At 49.3% G+C, this 14,431-nt stretch overlaps 1 protein-coding gene across 4 annotated transcripts in view; it reads left to right on the plus strand.

The window, feature by feature from the left end:
- The first annotated feature begins 3,494 nt into the window (after positions 1 to 3,494).
- LOC125706317 (SH2 domain-containing adapter protein F-like) overlaps positions 3,495 to 14,431 on the plus strand; it is a 50,905-nt gene continuing 39,968 nt past the window's right edge. For 2 of the 4 annotated variants that reach the window (XM_048972966.1, XM_048972965.1), the window contains exon 1: positions 3,496 to 4,249. In XM_048972966.1, the coding sequence (XP_048828923.1) occupies positions 3,824 to 4,249 (426 nt within the window). In that variant the 5' untranslated portion in view covers positions 3,496 to 3,823. Of the gene's footprint in view, positions 4,250 to 14,431 lie in introns of all 4 variants that reach the window. The other 2 variants (XM_048972964.1, XM_048972967.1) reach the window with 2 other exon arrangements.

Here is a 14,431-nt window from a genome sequence, read left to right on the forward strand (position 1 = left end):
GTTTTTAATAGTAGCAGCAGGGACCTAAAATGGTCGGTTTTCTCCGTGATGCCTGGCTGATGGATACAGGGCCTTTGGCGGCGCTTTTCTTAATAATGCATCTGCAGAACAAACCGGGTGTCAGACACCCAGCTGGGGGCCTGGGGGACAGACGCTTCGGGCCTGACGGGGCCTACGAAGGATTCAGTCATTCCTTTATTACATTACAGAGGAATATCCTTTGCTACACAAACTTTTGGACGGCAATTGCTGTACATACTTCATGTAGCCTCCCTTGTACCACAGTAGATATAATCGGAACATTTGTTGTAGAATAACTTCTCTGTCGTGTTAGTTGGAAGCTCGCTTGACTTGGACACAGTGTGGCTGCCCGGCCTTTCAGTTACAGTGAGCCTCATAGCTGGCTGACTGAGCGCAGTATGTCACCAGCTCATAAAAAATGTATGCAATGAAAAAAAAGGCTCTTGCAGCATTGAGCTGGAACAAAGCTTTGCTATATTAAAACAGGAGCATTAAAAGATGGTATTCCGGTAAATGGTACGGTCCCTGAGGTATATGCAAATGAATTGCCTGGCAAAGAGTTGGTGGTAAAGCTGCGCCTGAATGAGTAGTCTCTGTCGAGGCAGGGAAGCAGAGAGACGGAGAGGCTGAGAGGCAGGGAGACAGAGAGACAGAGAGGCAGGGAAGCAGAGAGACAGAGAGGCAGGGAAGCAGAGAGACAGAGAGGCTGGGAGACAGAGAGACAGAGAGGCAGGGAAGCAGAGAGACAGAGAGGCAGGGAAGCAGAGAGACAGAGAGGCTGGGAGACAGAGAGGCAGGGAAGCAGAGAGACAGAGAGGCAGGGAAGCAGAGAGACAGGGAGGCAGAGAGACAGAAAGGCTGGGAGACAGAGAGGCAGGGAAGCAGAGAGGCAGGGAAGCAGAGAGACAGGGAGGCAGAGAGACAGAAAGGCTGGGAGACAGAGAGGCAGGGAGACAGAGAGGCAGGGAGGCAGAGAGACAGAGAGACAGGGAGGCAGAGAAGCAGAAAGGCTGGGAGACAGAGAGGAAGCCTCGTCAACTTAACAAATTAGGGTATGCCATCATTCATAATTAGCGGGGAAATGTAACCACCTGCTCTCTTTGTTGAAAAAGTAGCAGTTATATTGCTCAGCTGGGATGCTGAGTGATGGAAATGATACATGCGAGTGCTGGATAGACTGCTGCAGAGGCTGAGTCGCGCACAGACGTATACTCACGGTGTTTAATTCAGCGGCAATCAGCATGGAGGAGGTGCACAGATATGGCTCGGAAACCCTGGCTGAATATCGCAGGAAAGCTGCTCAGAGTGACAGCGCTGCCATATTTAATGGAAGCATTCAACACGAACACACCGGCGGTAGATGAGATGCCTCACGGAAATGCCCAAGACGGATAAAAGGTTGTCATGAAAGCAGGCTTGATGCTCATCTCATGTTCATCCCCCTTTTCATCTTGCAGAGTGCACAAGGTCAGCCAGAGGTCCCGTGAAAGGGAGATGTGGACCTTTTCCATTCCACCTGCCGAATGCGTGTCTCACTCATCAATTTTCATATCGCACCAGGAAGCGGCGCGGAAAAGGCTCAGGATGCTGGCTGTGTGACATGGCAGAATCCCACCCAGCAACTGCCGTAGAAAATTTTTTTCTTTATTTTTAAACGAAGCTGCTTTAGCGGCTTACTGTGTGTCTAACAGTTTAAACAGAGTTTTTGTTTTGTGTCTATCAACAGAGCGCTTCAGGTTTGCAGTCATGGGCAGGCTGCGGGACTAGAGGTGGATGCCAGTCACTGTCTCTCGGTGTCTGGAATCTTCTCTGCCTCTCTAAACAGGACAGCTATAATACTGTCAAATTTGTCTCCAGATTCATCTAATTAGCAATGCAAATGCCGTGGCTTGTGCTGACCCGATGCTCATTGGACGTTTCCCTTGCGCCTGGAGTGTGATTGATACCAGCCCTTTGTGACACACCATTTTCAGGCTGAGTGCATTCATCTCTGAGGGAGGGGATGGCCCTGTCTTACCAAAAGGGGGTGCTGTTTCGAGAATGAGTCTGAGGGATGTTACGCAGATGGCTGTGTAGGATGAGCGTCAGAGATTTGACCCAGCTCCACCTAATGTCGCAAAGTTCTCCAGATATCACATGAGGGGGCTTTCAGCCATGCAGCAACACCTCAACCGCTCTTAAGGATTAAAAGAAACTGATCAAAAATGGTGTGGTGTTCTGTCAACTGCTGTATATGAAGAGCCCCTATTTTCGTGTTTGAAACCTGCGTTTCATCAAGTGTTCTATAATTTATTGTTTTTACTGGCAGTGGGCGTCTGTGTGGCTGTTTCACTTCCATCTTCATTCCTGCAGCCACCCAAATGAAATTAAGGTAATGCATCCAAAGCGGCCAATAAGATTTCTTTCAGGGGTTATACTGGTTCCTGTTAGGGTAACAGGTGATCTGGGCTCCAAAAGAGAGAGAGAAAATAATATGCTTCATTTTAGCCAGAACTACCCATGTGCTTCTGGCCAGGAGACATGTAGTCTAAGGCTACTTAAAAGGACAGCGTCAAAGAGGCAGAAGAGGGAGCTGATCGTCATTGTAATGTCTCTGTTATGTGTCAGTACATGTGATTCATGTACAAAGCTTTTCCCAGTTGCTAAATTCATCCAGATGTCTTTAAGATCTTATTAAAGACAAAGCACAGCTACCAAAGGTGTCCGAGTCGTGTGCTGTGCTCCTGACCATTTTGGTGCAAAAATACTAAAGCAGCCATAAATGTATCGTGAGGCTTTACAACATAATTTTCGTAACACTGATAGTTTCACCGAATGACGTGGAAATATGGAGTTGTCTAACATGTTTCTGTCGTTATCTTTTTTCTACAGTACTGCTTTAACTGGGAAAAAAATACTTTTACATTATTGAGTGGGGCATTTGCGTAGCTGTAAGACTTGCATCTGGATAATTATGTTGCCGTTTCTCGCTTAGCTAGTCATGTGGAAAAGATAATGCTTGAGCAAGGTGAAATCTGCCCCGTCTCTCAAAGCTGTTTTGCCGTAAAGCACGACTGTAAAGTTAATGGTGCCAATGATTGCTGATTAGTTTTCAAAATAAATGCTGTATCACCTTTAGTTTTTTTTGTAATGCAGTTAAAGAATAAGTAGATATGCACATATATCCGCATGGGGGAATTTAGAGAAATGCTGGTTGTACGTGTAGATAAATCGCGTGTTCCACTGTGCCGTTGAAGCGTGTCATTACGGTACGGCAAGGCACCTGCCACACTCAAATACTGCCCTGCAGCCGTCGCCAACAAATCTGCAATTTTAATTTTAAGGTAAAGAGTAAAAGTACTCTTTACATATAAACGCGCGCGCGCGCTCGTGTGTGTGTGTGTGTGTGTGTAGATAAAAGCATGCACTTGTCATTATATAATTCGATTATGTAACAAATTGTTATATTATAGAGCCCAGTGTGCGACATGACACGCATGCATAGGAGACGGGTCTATGAACCTGAAGCATCCGGTAGATGGCAGTGAGCGGTCTCAGGTACCCACCGGAGACCCAGCCTGCCTGCCTATCGCAGCAGACACCCCCGCACCCATATTGCTCAGCGCTCTGACTGTCAGCGCCGGAGTTGCAGGAGGACGCCGCGTGGGTCCGAGAGCGCGTGTGACCGGGAGCCGAGAGCGCTCGCCGTCTGACTTTCACAGACACTCCGGGCTTCGGGAAGGACGGACGGACGATCCAGCAGCTCAGCGGGAGAAAGTGCAACTAAATATCCAAAGTGACTTGTGAGCAATGCGCCGGCATCATGGCCAGATGGTTCAAGGAACACTTACCGGGATTCAAAACTACCAAGGCATCACCTCCGGCTCCCCCGAAACCCGACTACCGGTACTGCCACACGGCGGTGCCCAGCACGCCGGGCTGCCACCAGTCAAGCCCCGGGGCCACTTGTCATTACCCGAGTGCGGCACAGCCGGACATTCTCGCCGCCTACAAACTACAGAAGGAGCTGGACTTCGAGGATCCCTACACCGGGGGAGGGAATATTTCCTTTTCCAGCCCAATTTCAGTCGGCTCGTCGGACATTAAGTACGTGTCGCCGAAGCACCGGCTCATTAAGGTGGAAACGCTGGAAAAAAGTGGCTGCCCTCCGAATGCCGGCGTCTCATCACCTCCGAGCGTCAGATCGCCGACTTCCCCTCCCGCCGAGCCGGACAGCCGACAGGAAAAGGTACCGGCAGCGGAGCTCGGAAACGGGCGCAACTTTGTATGGAGTGATCGCTTTGAAAAGAGCCGCCGATCGCGTAACACGTCGCTGGGGAGCCGCGCTCAGCTGCTTCCCAGGCCGTGTGAAAAGTGCGCGCCGAGTGCATAGAGTTAGATGTAACCGAGCCCGTCTCCCGGGCGGACGTGCTGCGGATTGTCGGAAACCGGAATAACAAGTTAAGCGGATCCTCCACGGTCTACCATGCGGGCCGGGAACGTCGTTATTGCAGGCTGTGCGCACACTGAGTTAACTTTTCTCCGCTTTAAATCGTCCCCCGACCCGGAGCTGCCATAAAAATCCATGTACGCGGACCGATGCTTTCCTGTGTTTTAAAGTCGTTATCTGTCGTCACATATGTTGCAAATGTGATTTCGCACATGTTTTGCTTTCCGTAGTTATTTATTTTGGATGTTCAACTTGACGCACATTAAAAACAACGCTCCTTAAAGTGGGAATGCGGTTTATTTGAAGACCCTTAAATCCATCTGCTATTAAACCTAAAAGTCAACAAAACCAGCAGATGTGCAGTTAAATACGTAGTTTTAATACTTCCCTATTTGTTCCCAGTGCAAATCAGTGTACTAATAAGAAATATACTTTCTTTTGCAAACTGAGGAAAAGGGGGCGTGTGAATTCGACGCCTTTTGCTGGAGAAAAACACTTCGTAAGAGTGTGATTTAATTAGGCTGGACACCGCCCCTGTTCCCCCGATGGTGAGGTACCGGACGCCCGGCCTGGGAAGGTGTTACTCAAGACAGCCAACACCCCATCCGCACGGATCACTGGGGCCACGGAGCCGCTGATCTGCCGGATCGTCAGCAGCAGTCGGCCAGTCCCTGTGCGCTCGCAGTGGTTTACGGCGGAGGCGGGCCGGACGAGCCCACCATACAGCCCAGAGGCTGCGGCGTTTAAAGCCTGGGGGAGGGGGGGGGGGTCTCTGCCTTTTGTGGCCGTGGCAGTGCGGGGGTGTGAGTTAGGCGTGGCTGCTGCTTCTGACTGGAGTGACTTCAGTGAGTGAGAGAGACGAATCCCAGCAAATTGCTGCTATGGTGTGAAATAGTTCATGTTTTTTTTTAAGCAGTAAGTTAGAAGCGCTGTGTTTATCTCAGTAGCTTGTATGTGTCCATCCCTGCAACCTGTCCCTCGTGGATGTGTGTTCAGCACTCACGGGGCCAGATTTGCACATTTGTGTTGGAGTGTGAAGATAGATTTAACTGTTAGAGGTGGAGCACAGGTGGTGTCTGGCTCTGGTGAAGTCAGTGAACAGAATTTCAAACAGCCTGACAGTACGTTTTCCTCTGGGTCGGGGCTCTGCACTGCGCGGGAGCTCTCCCCATCACTGCCAGGGATGATCACTGTAATAAATGGTAACAAAATCCATGCACATGTTCGTGGCCCTGTCAGCCGCACCTGCCACCTAGGGTACGGGGGAGGGGAGGGGAAGTCGTGTTACGCTCTCCACTGAACACTGTCACAGTCTTACTCTTCTCTGAATATTTCCTCATCATCCCAAGGTAAAGTGCCTATTCTGCAATCCTAAAAAACATGTCCTTAATTTTCTTGTCTTATTTCCTGGGAGACTCTTGTACCAAATACTAATAACTGAAATCGAGCTTCTTGCCGTTTATCAAAGCAGCAATCAGTGACACTCATTGACGTAGGACTGAAGGATCATGGGGAATCTCAGACTTTGATTGCTGATTTGAGGTTGATTTCTTTTGCCCCCTTTCCATTTTGTTTATTCTGACAAAGCAGTCACTGTATGATGCGTGGCGGGAGAGCACTTACTGCAGCAGCCTGGTTAATTAAAGCTGCCCCCTAGCAGATGTGAAGTCCTGAAGGTCGGTGGAGACCTGATGAGGATGATCTCACAGGCGAAGATGAATGGAATCCCAGACAGCTTTGCCCTGTTGCCACGTCGCGTGATGACTGTGTGGTTTGCCGCATGCTATTTACTTGCGTTTTTTCCCCCCATTTCTACTCGAAGATTACAAATCAAAGAAGCAATTTCAGTTGAAAATAGCTGCCTACCCCAGTATCGATTCAATAAATGTCTATTATGGCGTGATTAGGCTTTTATTCTAATGAAAATTTGTGCCTTTGTGTGTCGATCCACTGTGCCAATCTCAAAATGCACATTATGTACAGGACAGTGCAGAAGCTCTAAGTAGTCAAAGAAAATGCTTCGACTTATTTATCTGGGTTAGTCAGTATGTATTTACTCTTAAAAAACACAATTTAACGATTGAATATATGAACTGGATGTACTGGAAGGTGGAAGGTTGCTGCAAACACTGGTATGATTGTTTCAAAATGATTTAAGGTAGTTTCACATCATTTAAATGTCATGTTGCTCAGTGCTGTTACTGTATTCATGTATGTGCATTTTGGTGCTTTAAACTGAAGCGTCCTGGAACCTTGTACACATTAACAGGGCTGCATCTTGCAGTTCTGTAGTCACTCCTTGTTTTTCCCCTGACATTTTTCATTTCAGATCCTCTCTCGCTTTGACACGTAGAGTGTGTGCGTTTGACCTTTGACCTTGCCTGGTTTCTCCAGTGCACGCTGGAGCTGTCCCATCACAGAGCGTTTGTAACTCTTCTTTGCCAGACTCTTGTTTCGTGATGGTGTATTAATAACAAATAACCGTAGAATTGTTCAGGAGCCTTGCATCTATAGGCAGTTTTGTGCATCAGCCTTCTATCTTGATCAGATTACCCCAGTCTGGCCCCGGTAGCCATTCAGTGCTGCCCAGTGGAAGCAGCAGAAAGAAGACTCCATTTCGCTGTTGCCTCCCACCTCGGTCGTCAGCGTCCCCCTCCCCCCCAGCATGAAATATTTAGTCTTTAGTTTACTTGCTTTTAGAAGTAGCTCTTGCTGTAAATAAGGCTGCAGAGTCCTGATCTAGATATTTTTGAATGTTTCATAAAACAGCATCCTTGTTTAAAGGGGGGAAGTTCTTACGTTGTAGGTTTATAAATGATGTAGCCGTCTGACATCTGAACAGCTCTCCCCTGTGACTCCCCTGGGAGACGTGGACCACTCTAAGATCTCATCGTCCCGCTGGCGTCTCATCACCCTGATTGGCTCAGATCCCTGACCAATACCCTGCCGCTCTGATCCCTTTCAGAACCTGTTCAGTGCCGGTCTGTTGCTCGCCCCTTAATCGCTGCTTCTCCCCCCACTTTGGATTGGCTGCATGTTGTCCTGTCCTTCTGCATCCCCCCCAAACTGCTGCTACGGCCCGGCCTCGGCTGTCCCACCTCTTCTAGGAAAATCAGAGAACAAATGGCGAAATCCCAGGGCAGGGAAGGATCGGGTTACTCGGTTCCTAACGGGGCCGTTCTGGCTGGCTGCCTCTTTTTTCACAGCCTTTAAGTGGTGTGTGGCACTTTGTGGTGAATTGACAAAAGATATAGGTTTTCTTTTACATGTGAGATTTTTTTAGCTCCTACAGAAATTGCAGTATGACTTGTGCTCCACAGCAGCGTATAATCCGAGCCAAAGCTGCGTCTTAAGGCAGGGCAGGTGCCTGACTAAGAGAAAGGCCCTGAGTGTCAGGCCCGTCCTTCCGAGCCAGCGGCTCCCTTCCCGTGAAGCTCCTTTGGAGTGTTTCAGCACTGCTGACAGGCTCGAGTCCAGCTTGCGGCTGCTTCCCCCTTGTTTACAGTGCCCTCGCTTTCTGAGCGAACCTCGAAATCCGCCACACGTGGGTTGGAGGACTTTTGCTTATGAAGGATCGGCAAACAGAGAGTCCTGCTTTTGGAAGGGACACGGTTCGAATTTTGGAAGGCGCTTTTGTCCCCAGCTGTCTGCAGTGGGATCTAAATTATCCACTAAACAGTAGGTGTTTTGCAGAAATCTGTCATGCTGTTCCACTGAAAAACAGTACTTGTTATACATATATGCATGTTACTTTAAATATAATGTTTAGGGTTTACAAACATGGGGAGTTGTTGTATTTTACAGTTGTTTCCTCTTTTGCATTGATTTGGATAAATTATAGCAGCACTGTGTGCAGATATCTGGCAATGTGGATGTATGCTGAATGTTTAAAAATAAAATGGATAAAATTTTAATAAATTATGAGGTTAGAGATGTGCTTGTTAAAAAACCCTGGTCTCGCGTCACCTCGCAGAACCTTACACTGCCCTCTGAAATGCATACAGGTGAACTGAGAGCGAGATCCTTGTCAGTGGGCTGTTATCCTTAAATGCCTCTTCTCTTAAACAGTCATCTAATCTTGTAATTCAGTCGTGACATTACCCCTTAAAGTTGCTTGTGAAAATGCTAAAAACCTTCATTGCATTTAGTGCAGCAGCACCCAGGGTGGTTCATGTGAGCCGAGTCCCCTTCAGTTTCACCTGTGGAAATAGCCTTTATAAATCACGGTTGTGTTTTAGCCCTGAGAATCCCGGCCGGCAGCCTCCCAAACCATCTGTGTTACCGATTCCTTTGCTTCTGTGAGTAGTCAGTCACCTTGGTCGCTCACGCCTGCGGGAAGAGTGCGACCGCGTGCCGGAGGATGATCAGCTGCGATCAGGAGGGATTTTAAGCGACACACACAGTAATCTGACTATCGAGTGCTTCTGTTTGGTTATGGCGTTTAATGTGCAATTGACAGAAAGGTTTCTCTGGAAGAGCGTTAAGGTTTGAGGGACCCTCTCTCCTCTTCCTCTCTGCTGGTTTATTTATCACACAGCTGACATAGACAGTTTGTGGTTCAGATGCGATAGTGCACTGGTTTCCCACATAGGATGTCTGTAGTTTAATTTGTGTTTTTTTTTACTGTATCAGTTACTGGTGCCCTCAGCAGCATCTTGCTGGGCGCTGAGAGTCTGTCATGTGTTGGAATCCATTCCACCAGGGACAGGATATAGGTGGAACAAGTGATGGCTGTTGGGTTGAGAGAAAGTTGGGCTGGAAATATGTGCTGAGGTCACTGAAGGGAAGTGTGTCGTGTTGGTGGATGGGTACGGAGCCGCAAGCTGTAACTGAGTTTCTCTGTCGCTCTGGGACAGACGCGCAGGGCAGGACTGCCAAAGCCAATCACACTGAACGCTCTGGCTCTGAACCTGCCTGGCTGCTGTCGGTATTTTTATGTTTAAATTTGTTCGGTGCCAGGATACTGGATATGTGCTTTGGAAGGAGCTGAACACCGTTAAGGACAGACTGATGTGTAAAGGGGTCCTTGTTATAAAACCATATCTTGACATATTCATATAATCTGAGTCATTCATTCATTCATTCATTCATTCATTCATGCATGCAGCGTGTGTGTTCGAGGCTATGGGGATGTTTTTATTGCTTTTTGTTGAAGGTTTTTCTTTGCCATGCATAAATGCAGATCTAAATTGTCAGATTTTCTCTCTTTCTTTTTTTTTCCTTCATTCCACCTGGCTTGTGGGAAAATGCCCTCAGTGCCAGTGTGGGCAGGACATTCAGCACAGATGCTGTGTGTTGCGAGTGCCGCCTGGCCCGGGTGTCAATGGGGGCCGGGCCGCTCACCGCTCTCATTAAAAACGAGCGCCTGGGGTAGACGGGACGTGGGGAGCATTTGTGGGTCACACGCGGAAGAGGGGCGGCTGATGTCTGGGAGATCACGTTCTCGGGCCGAGTGACGTTCCAGGAGGGAGCGGAGGAAGGCTGCGCCTTTGGTTTGTGGAACACGGAGACGGAGTGAGCTGTTTTCGGATTAAGGAAGCGCTCGCTTCCTGGCAGGAAGTGTTTACAGCCTGTGACATTCCCCTTTCACTGGGCAAGTCCCTGCCCGCCCCCTGGAATTTTTTGGGAGTGGCGCTGTACTCAGTCGGCAGAGAGATAAGGAGAACATGCAGGTTCCTCTGGCTTTGCCCCCCCCCCCCCCCCCCCCCCCCGGCCACGCAGAGCCCCCATCTTGGTAAATAATCTTTCGGTGTATCCCGGTCCCCCCCACCATGACTCGGCTCCCCTTCCTCCCTGGCTTTTATGAAAGTGTCATAACGGCTGCTTGACGGGACCCACCCACCATCGCTGTCTGGCTCTCAAGCTGCCCCCCCCCAGGTCACAGCTCCCAGCCCCTTCCCTGACATTAAGGTGGCCTCCCTGTGAATAGTAGACAGAATAATCCATCTTAATATAATTTGCACTGATTTACTAATTGAGCGCTTTGTCACAATCTCCCATAACTCCCATTATTTATGTTAAAGAGCTTCTTGAGAATAATGCACCATTTCCCATGTAGAAAGCTCTGCTAATTGATGTTGCCAGGAATGGATGTGTTACCTGGAATGGATGTGTATGCCCAGGTGCGGCTGGAATGGATGTGTATGCCCAGGTGCGGCTGGAATGGATGTGTACACCCGGTGTCTGTGCAGGCGGCGGCAGGAGGGCCATTTGTCAGGAAGACGGGCTTGTTTTCATGAGGGAAATTAATGTCTGATTTGACTTGCAGCCCCATTAAGGGGGTGCTGGCTTTCATGGGAGACTGGAAATGAACTGGGCAGTAATGGGCAGATAGGCGGTGAGCCGGGGGTGCAGGAAAAATGGCTTCTTATAAATTCTTAGCGTTTTTAAAAGCCACTCTTTCCAAATCCCACATTGATTGTAAAGTGTGTTTATTGGCCTGTTGGATGCGTCCCTTCCTGCGTTCTGAGGTAGTCAGAGGAACCTCAAGAGGAGGACAAGAACAAAAACATCGATTTCTTTTTGTAATGAGTATTCCAAAATGGCGCCTCCATATCATGGTTTTTAAAGTTTTGTTTTGGAGGATTTGTGTGGCAGAAAGCATCATGGGTAGCGACTAAACGTGGGTGTTCAGACGTCGCTACCAGAGTTCTCTCTGCTTCTGAACGACCGTAAGAAATCCAAGCATATGCACGTTGGCTTAGGAACAGTCACTGTCTGTTCCGTGCTGAGAAATGACTCAATGGGCCACTGCTGCAGAATGTTTATAGTGTCTGTCTATGGGAACTCGTCCTGGTCCCCCCAGTACCCGCTGGAAACCCCACGGCGACACATGCAAACTCCACACCCGAAGCCATGGCAGGGACTCGAACCCATGTCCCGCAGGTGTGAGGCGACGGTGCTAACCATGGCAGCTACGTGCCGCCCCAGCTGCCGCGTTAGCGATTTTCTTTTTGCTTCTGCTAGCTTCTCTTCCTCCACGCAGATGGCGGCGGCTGCCGGGACTAACTCGATTAGTGGACCAGGTCCCGTTTCCTGTGAGTTCTGAGCACCGGTGGCTGAGCTGCTCATGCCGGCTGAATTGGTGATGAGCCCTGTCCTACGATGACACCTCGCTCTTACGAAATCTCCAGAATGGACACCAGCTGAATCTTTTCCCATAACACACAATGACTATGCTTTAATTTCTTCATACTTATTATTACAATGATTTTTGCCCATAAAACAAAAAGTCTGTGAGTCATGACAGCGTCACTTTGGAAGAGCCGGGCTAACCACTGTATATTTCCCGTCCGTAACTGACGTGCTGGTCTTCAGGGGTAATCGGCCCCTTGTGAGCGGGGCGGCAGACCCCTGTGAGCGGCCTGCGGGCCCCATCCATGTGCAGGCAAGGCGGGGGGAGCAGCCAGGCACATGTAGGCGATAGCTGTAAATATTTCTCTCTCTGAACATATGAGCCACACACAAAGATTTATTAACAAATTATTGCCGGTGGGAGTGAGCGGTGGATCCTAAAAGCAAAGTGTGCCTTTTCTTCTAATTTACCTTTTCTTATTACCCCGCCATTTGTCTTCCTCTGGCCTCCCCAACTCCAGCCCTTGGCTCAGGGAGCCTTTAATCAGTCTGAAAGCAAAGCTGGCAAATGTATTTACCTGGAGACACACTGGCTTTTCCCTTCTAATGACGCGTTTCCCCCCCCGACCCCCCCAGCTCATGACCGTGACACTATTGCCATCGCTGCAGCACGGGATTTACAGCTGCCACATTGAAGTGGGGGGGGGGTCATCTGGTAGTGCGCTGCCACACCCTTCAGGGATGCAGGCGTACATCAGCATCCCTCTCTCTTTAGGAGGGGGCAGGGGCCTTGCAGTTTCAGCATGTCCCCCCCCCCCCATGGTCCCCTTTGCTCTGCCCTCTAGCTAGCGAGCATCGTGTCTGTTTGTGTGACTGTTTGTTACTACAGTCGTTCTTTAATTGTAAGAACGCAGATGGGGGTTTGGGTGGGGGCACTGCTTTCAGAGACGCTGGCCCCAAAGTGGCATTGGAGTCCCTGCCAGGGCCCCCCCCCCCAAGCCTGGGCTTTAATCGCCATGGACAGCACCTTTCTCGCCTGCTCTTACTCGTCCTTTTCATCCCCCCATCATTCTTCACCTTTATCTCCGCTTGTGTGTTTGCTCTTTATTCTAAAGCCTTGGTGAGAGTTGGGGTCTTACTAACAGTTATTGATTTGTGTTCTGAAATAGAATCAGCATATACTGTGCAAAATCGAACAATAACACAATATGCTCTAGATTGGCTCACTTTGAATCTTAGCGTACCTTTTAGCTGCTAATATCTGTTGTGCACGGTAAGGTGTGACTGCAGTGTCTCTTCGTTTTCCCTGATGCAGATGTTCCAGCTGTGTGCCAGACATACACTCGCCCCCGCATGAAACTGCTGCTTTCTCTTACATTTATTATTTATTTGATGTTGTTATCCAAAGCGATGTTCGTTTTTGAGGCAGCAGGGTCACACTGTTCTAAGGCCTTTAATTGGGGCTTAAGGGTCAGACTGTCCCTGGATCAACTGGGAGCCTCGTAGAGGGTGAGGTGACCCTGGGACTCCAAACGACGGCCTCCCCATCACAGGCGCCGCGTCCTGCCCCTGAGTCACGCAGCTGCCCCTGAGTCACGCAGCTGCCCCTGAGTCACGCAGCTGCCCCCGCTCTTGTACCCCCGGCAGCCCCCGCTCTTGTACCCCCGGCAGCCCCCGCTCTTGTACCCCCGGCAGCCCCCGCTCTTGTACCCCGACAGCCTTTGCTTTTTGGCCCCCAGCAGCCCCCGCTGTTTGACCCCCGGCAGCCTTGGACTTTTGGTCACTCTCAGCTGTAGCAGGCAGTTAAAATGCTCCTGTTCGGTGTAGGAGGTGCCAGTGGTGAACGTGTTACGGCTAAGAGGCCATCACCGGCCAAATGGACTTCACGGCCGTTCCTGAGTGTGCCAATGCATTTTAAGCAGATTAAAGAATTTACTTTACTTTAATTGCATATTTTTTTGGAGGTGACAGTGGGTGTATTTTCCCAGGCCAGTGACAGGAAGGTTTGCACTGGCTGTAGCAGACAGCAGCAAAATTCTGAGGGCAGATACACATGTGGACAGAGACACATCCACCAGCACTAATCACTGGCAGGTTGTAGCAAGAGGTAAACATGACCGTGGTCGCATGACAGATTTGTTTGTAACTGCTTTGGTTGGGCCTGGATTTCAAATATTGGAAGAGGGAAAATATCAGTTTGAGAAGGACAGCAGTGGATCCTGCAGCTGCCTTTGGGTCACTGTCATCTGGACATCGCGGCCAATGCTGAATTTTAGGACCCTTTTTTGTTTGCATTACTCGTAGATAAAATAAATATCTCTCTCGCTCTGCTGCACAATGATTTCAGATGGCAGTGAGCTGTGGGCGGTGGACGTGTATTAAGTGCTCATGAAATAGATACACCGTAAACATGTCGCCTGGCTTGGCATGGCTTCCCATTTCATGTTTGATTTGTTTTTATTTTCATTTTGCGTGGAATTTTACGGATCCGAGCTTTTTTTGGGCTTCATGCGAATGCGGGGGTGCTGCTTCTAAACATAATTTGCTAAACATTTGACGCCAGCATGCTTCCGTGTTGGATCACGTTTACGCGCGAGTCCATTTCCGTGGAGGGAGACACACCACGATTTGAGTTGGATCGTTTCCTGGACCGTGGTAGGAGTCTGCAATCACACTGGTGGGATAAATCAGGCAGTGTGATTGATTGATGGGGGTCTGGGGGTCGGGCTAGGTCATATTTCCAGCCGTGTGTGTGCGTGGGTACGCGTGCGCGTGTCAGTGTGTGTGTGTGTGTGTGTGTGTGTGTGTGTGTGTGTGTGTGTGTGTGTGTGTGTGTGTGTGTGTGTGTGTGTGTGTGTGTGTGTGTGTGTGTAGCGAAGTGCCGCATTAAACCCACCTGGTACCTTT

The sequence above is a fragment of the Brienomyrus brachyistius genome, chromosome 13, assembly GCF_023856365.1.
Source record: "Brienomyrus brachyistius isolate T26 chromosome 13, BBRACH_0.4, whole genome shotgun sequence".
NCBI classification, from domain to species: domain Eukaryota; kingdom Metazoa; phylum Chordata; class Actinopteri; order Osteoglossiformes; family Mormyridae; genus Brienomyrus; species Brienomyrus brachyistius.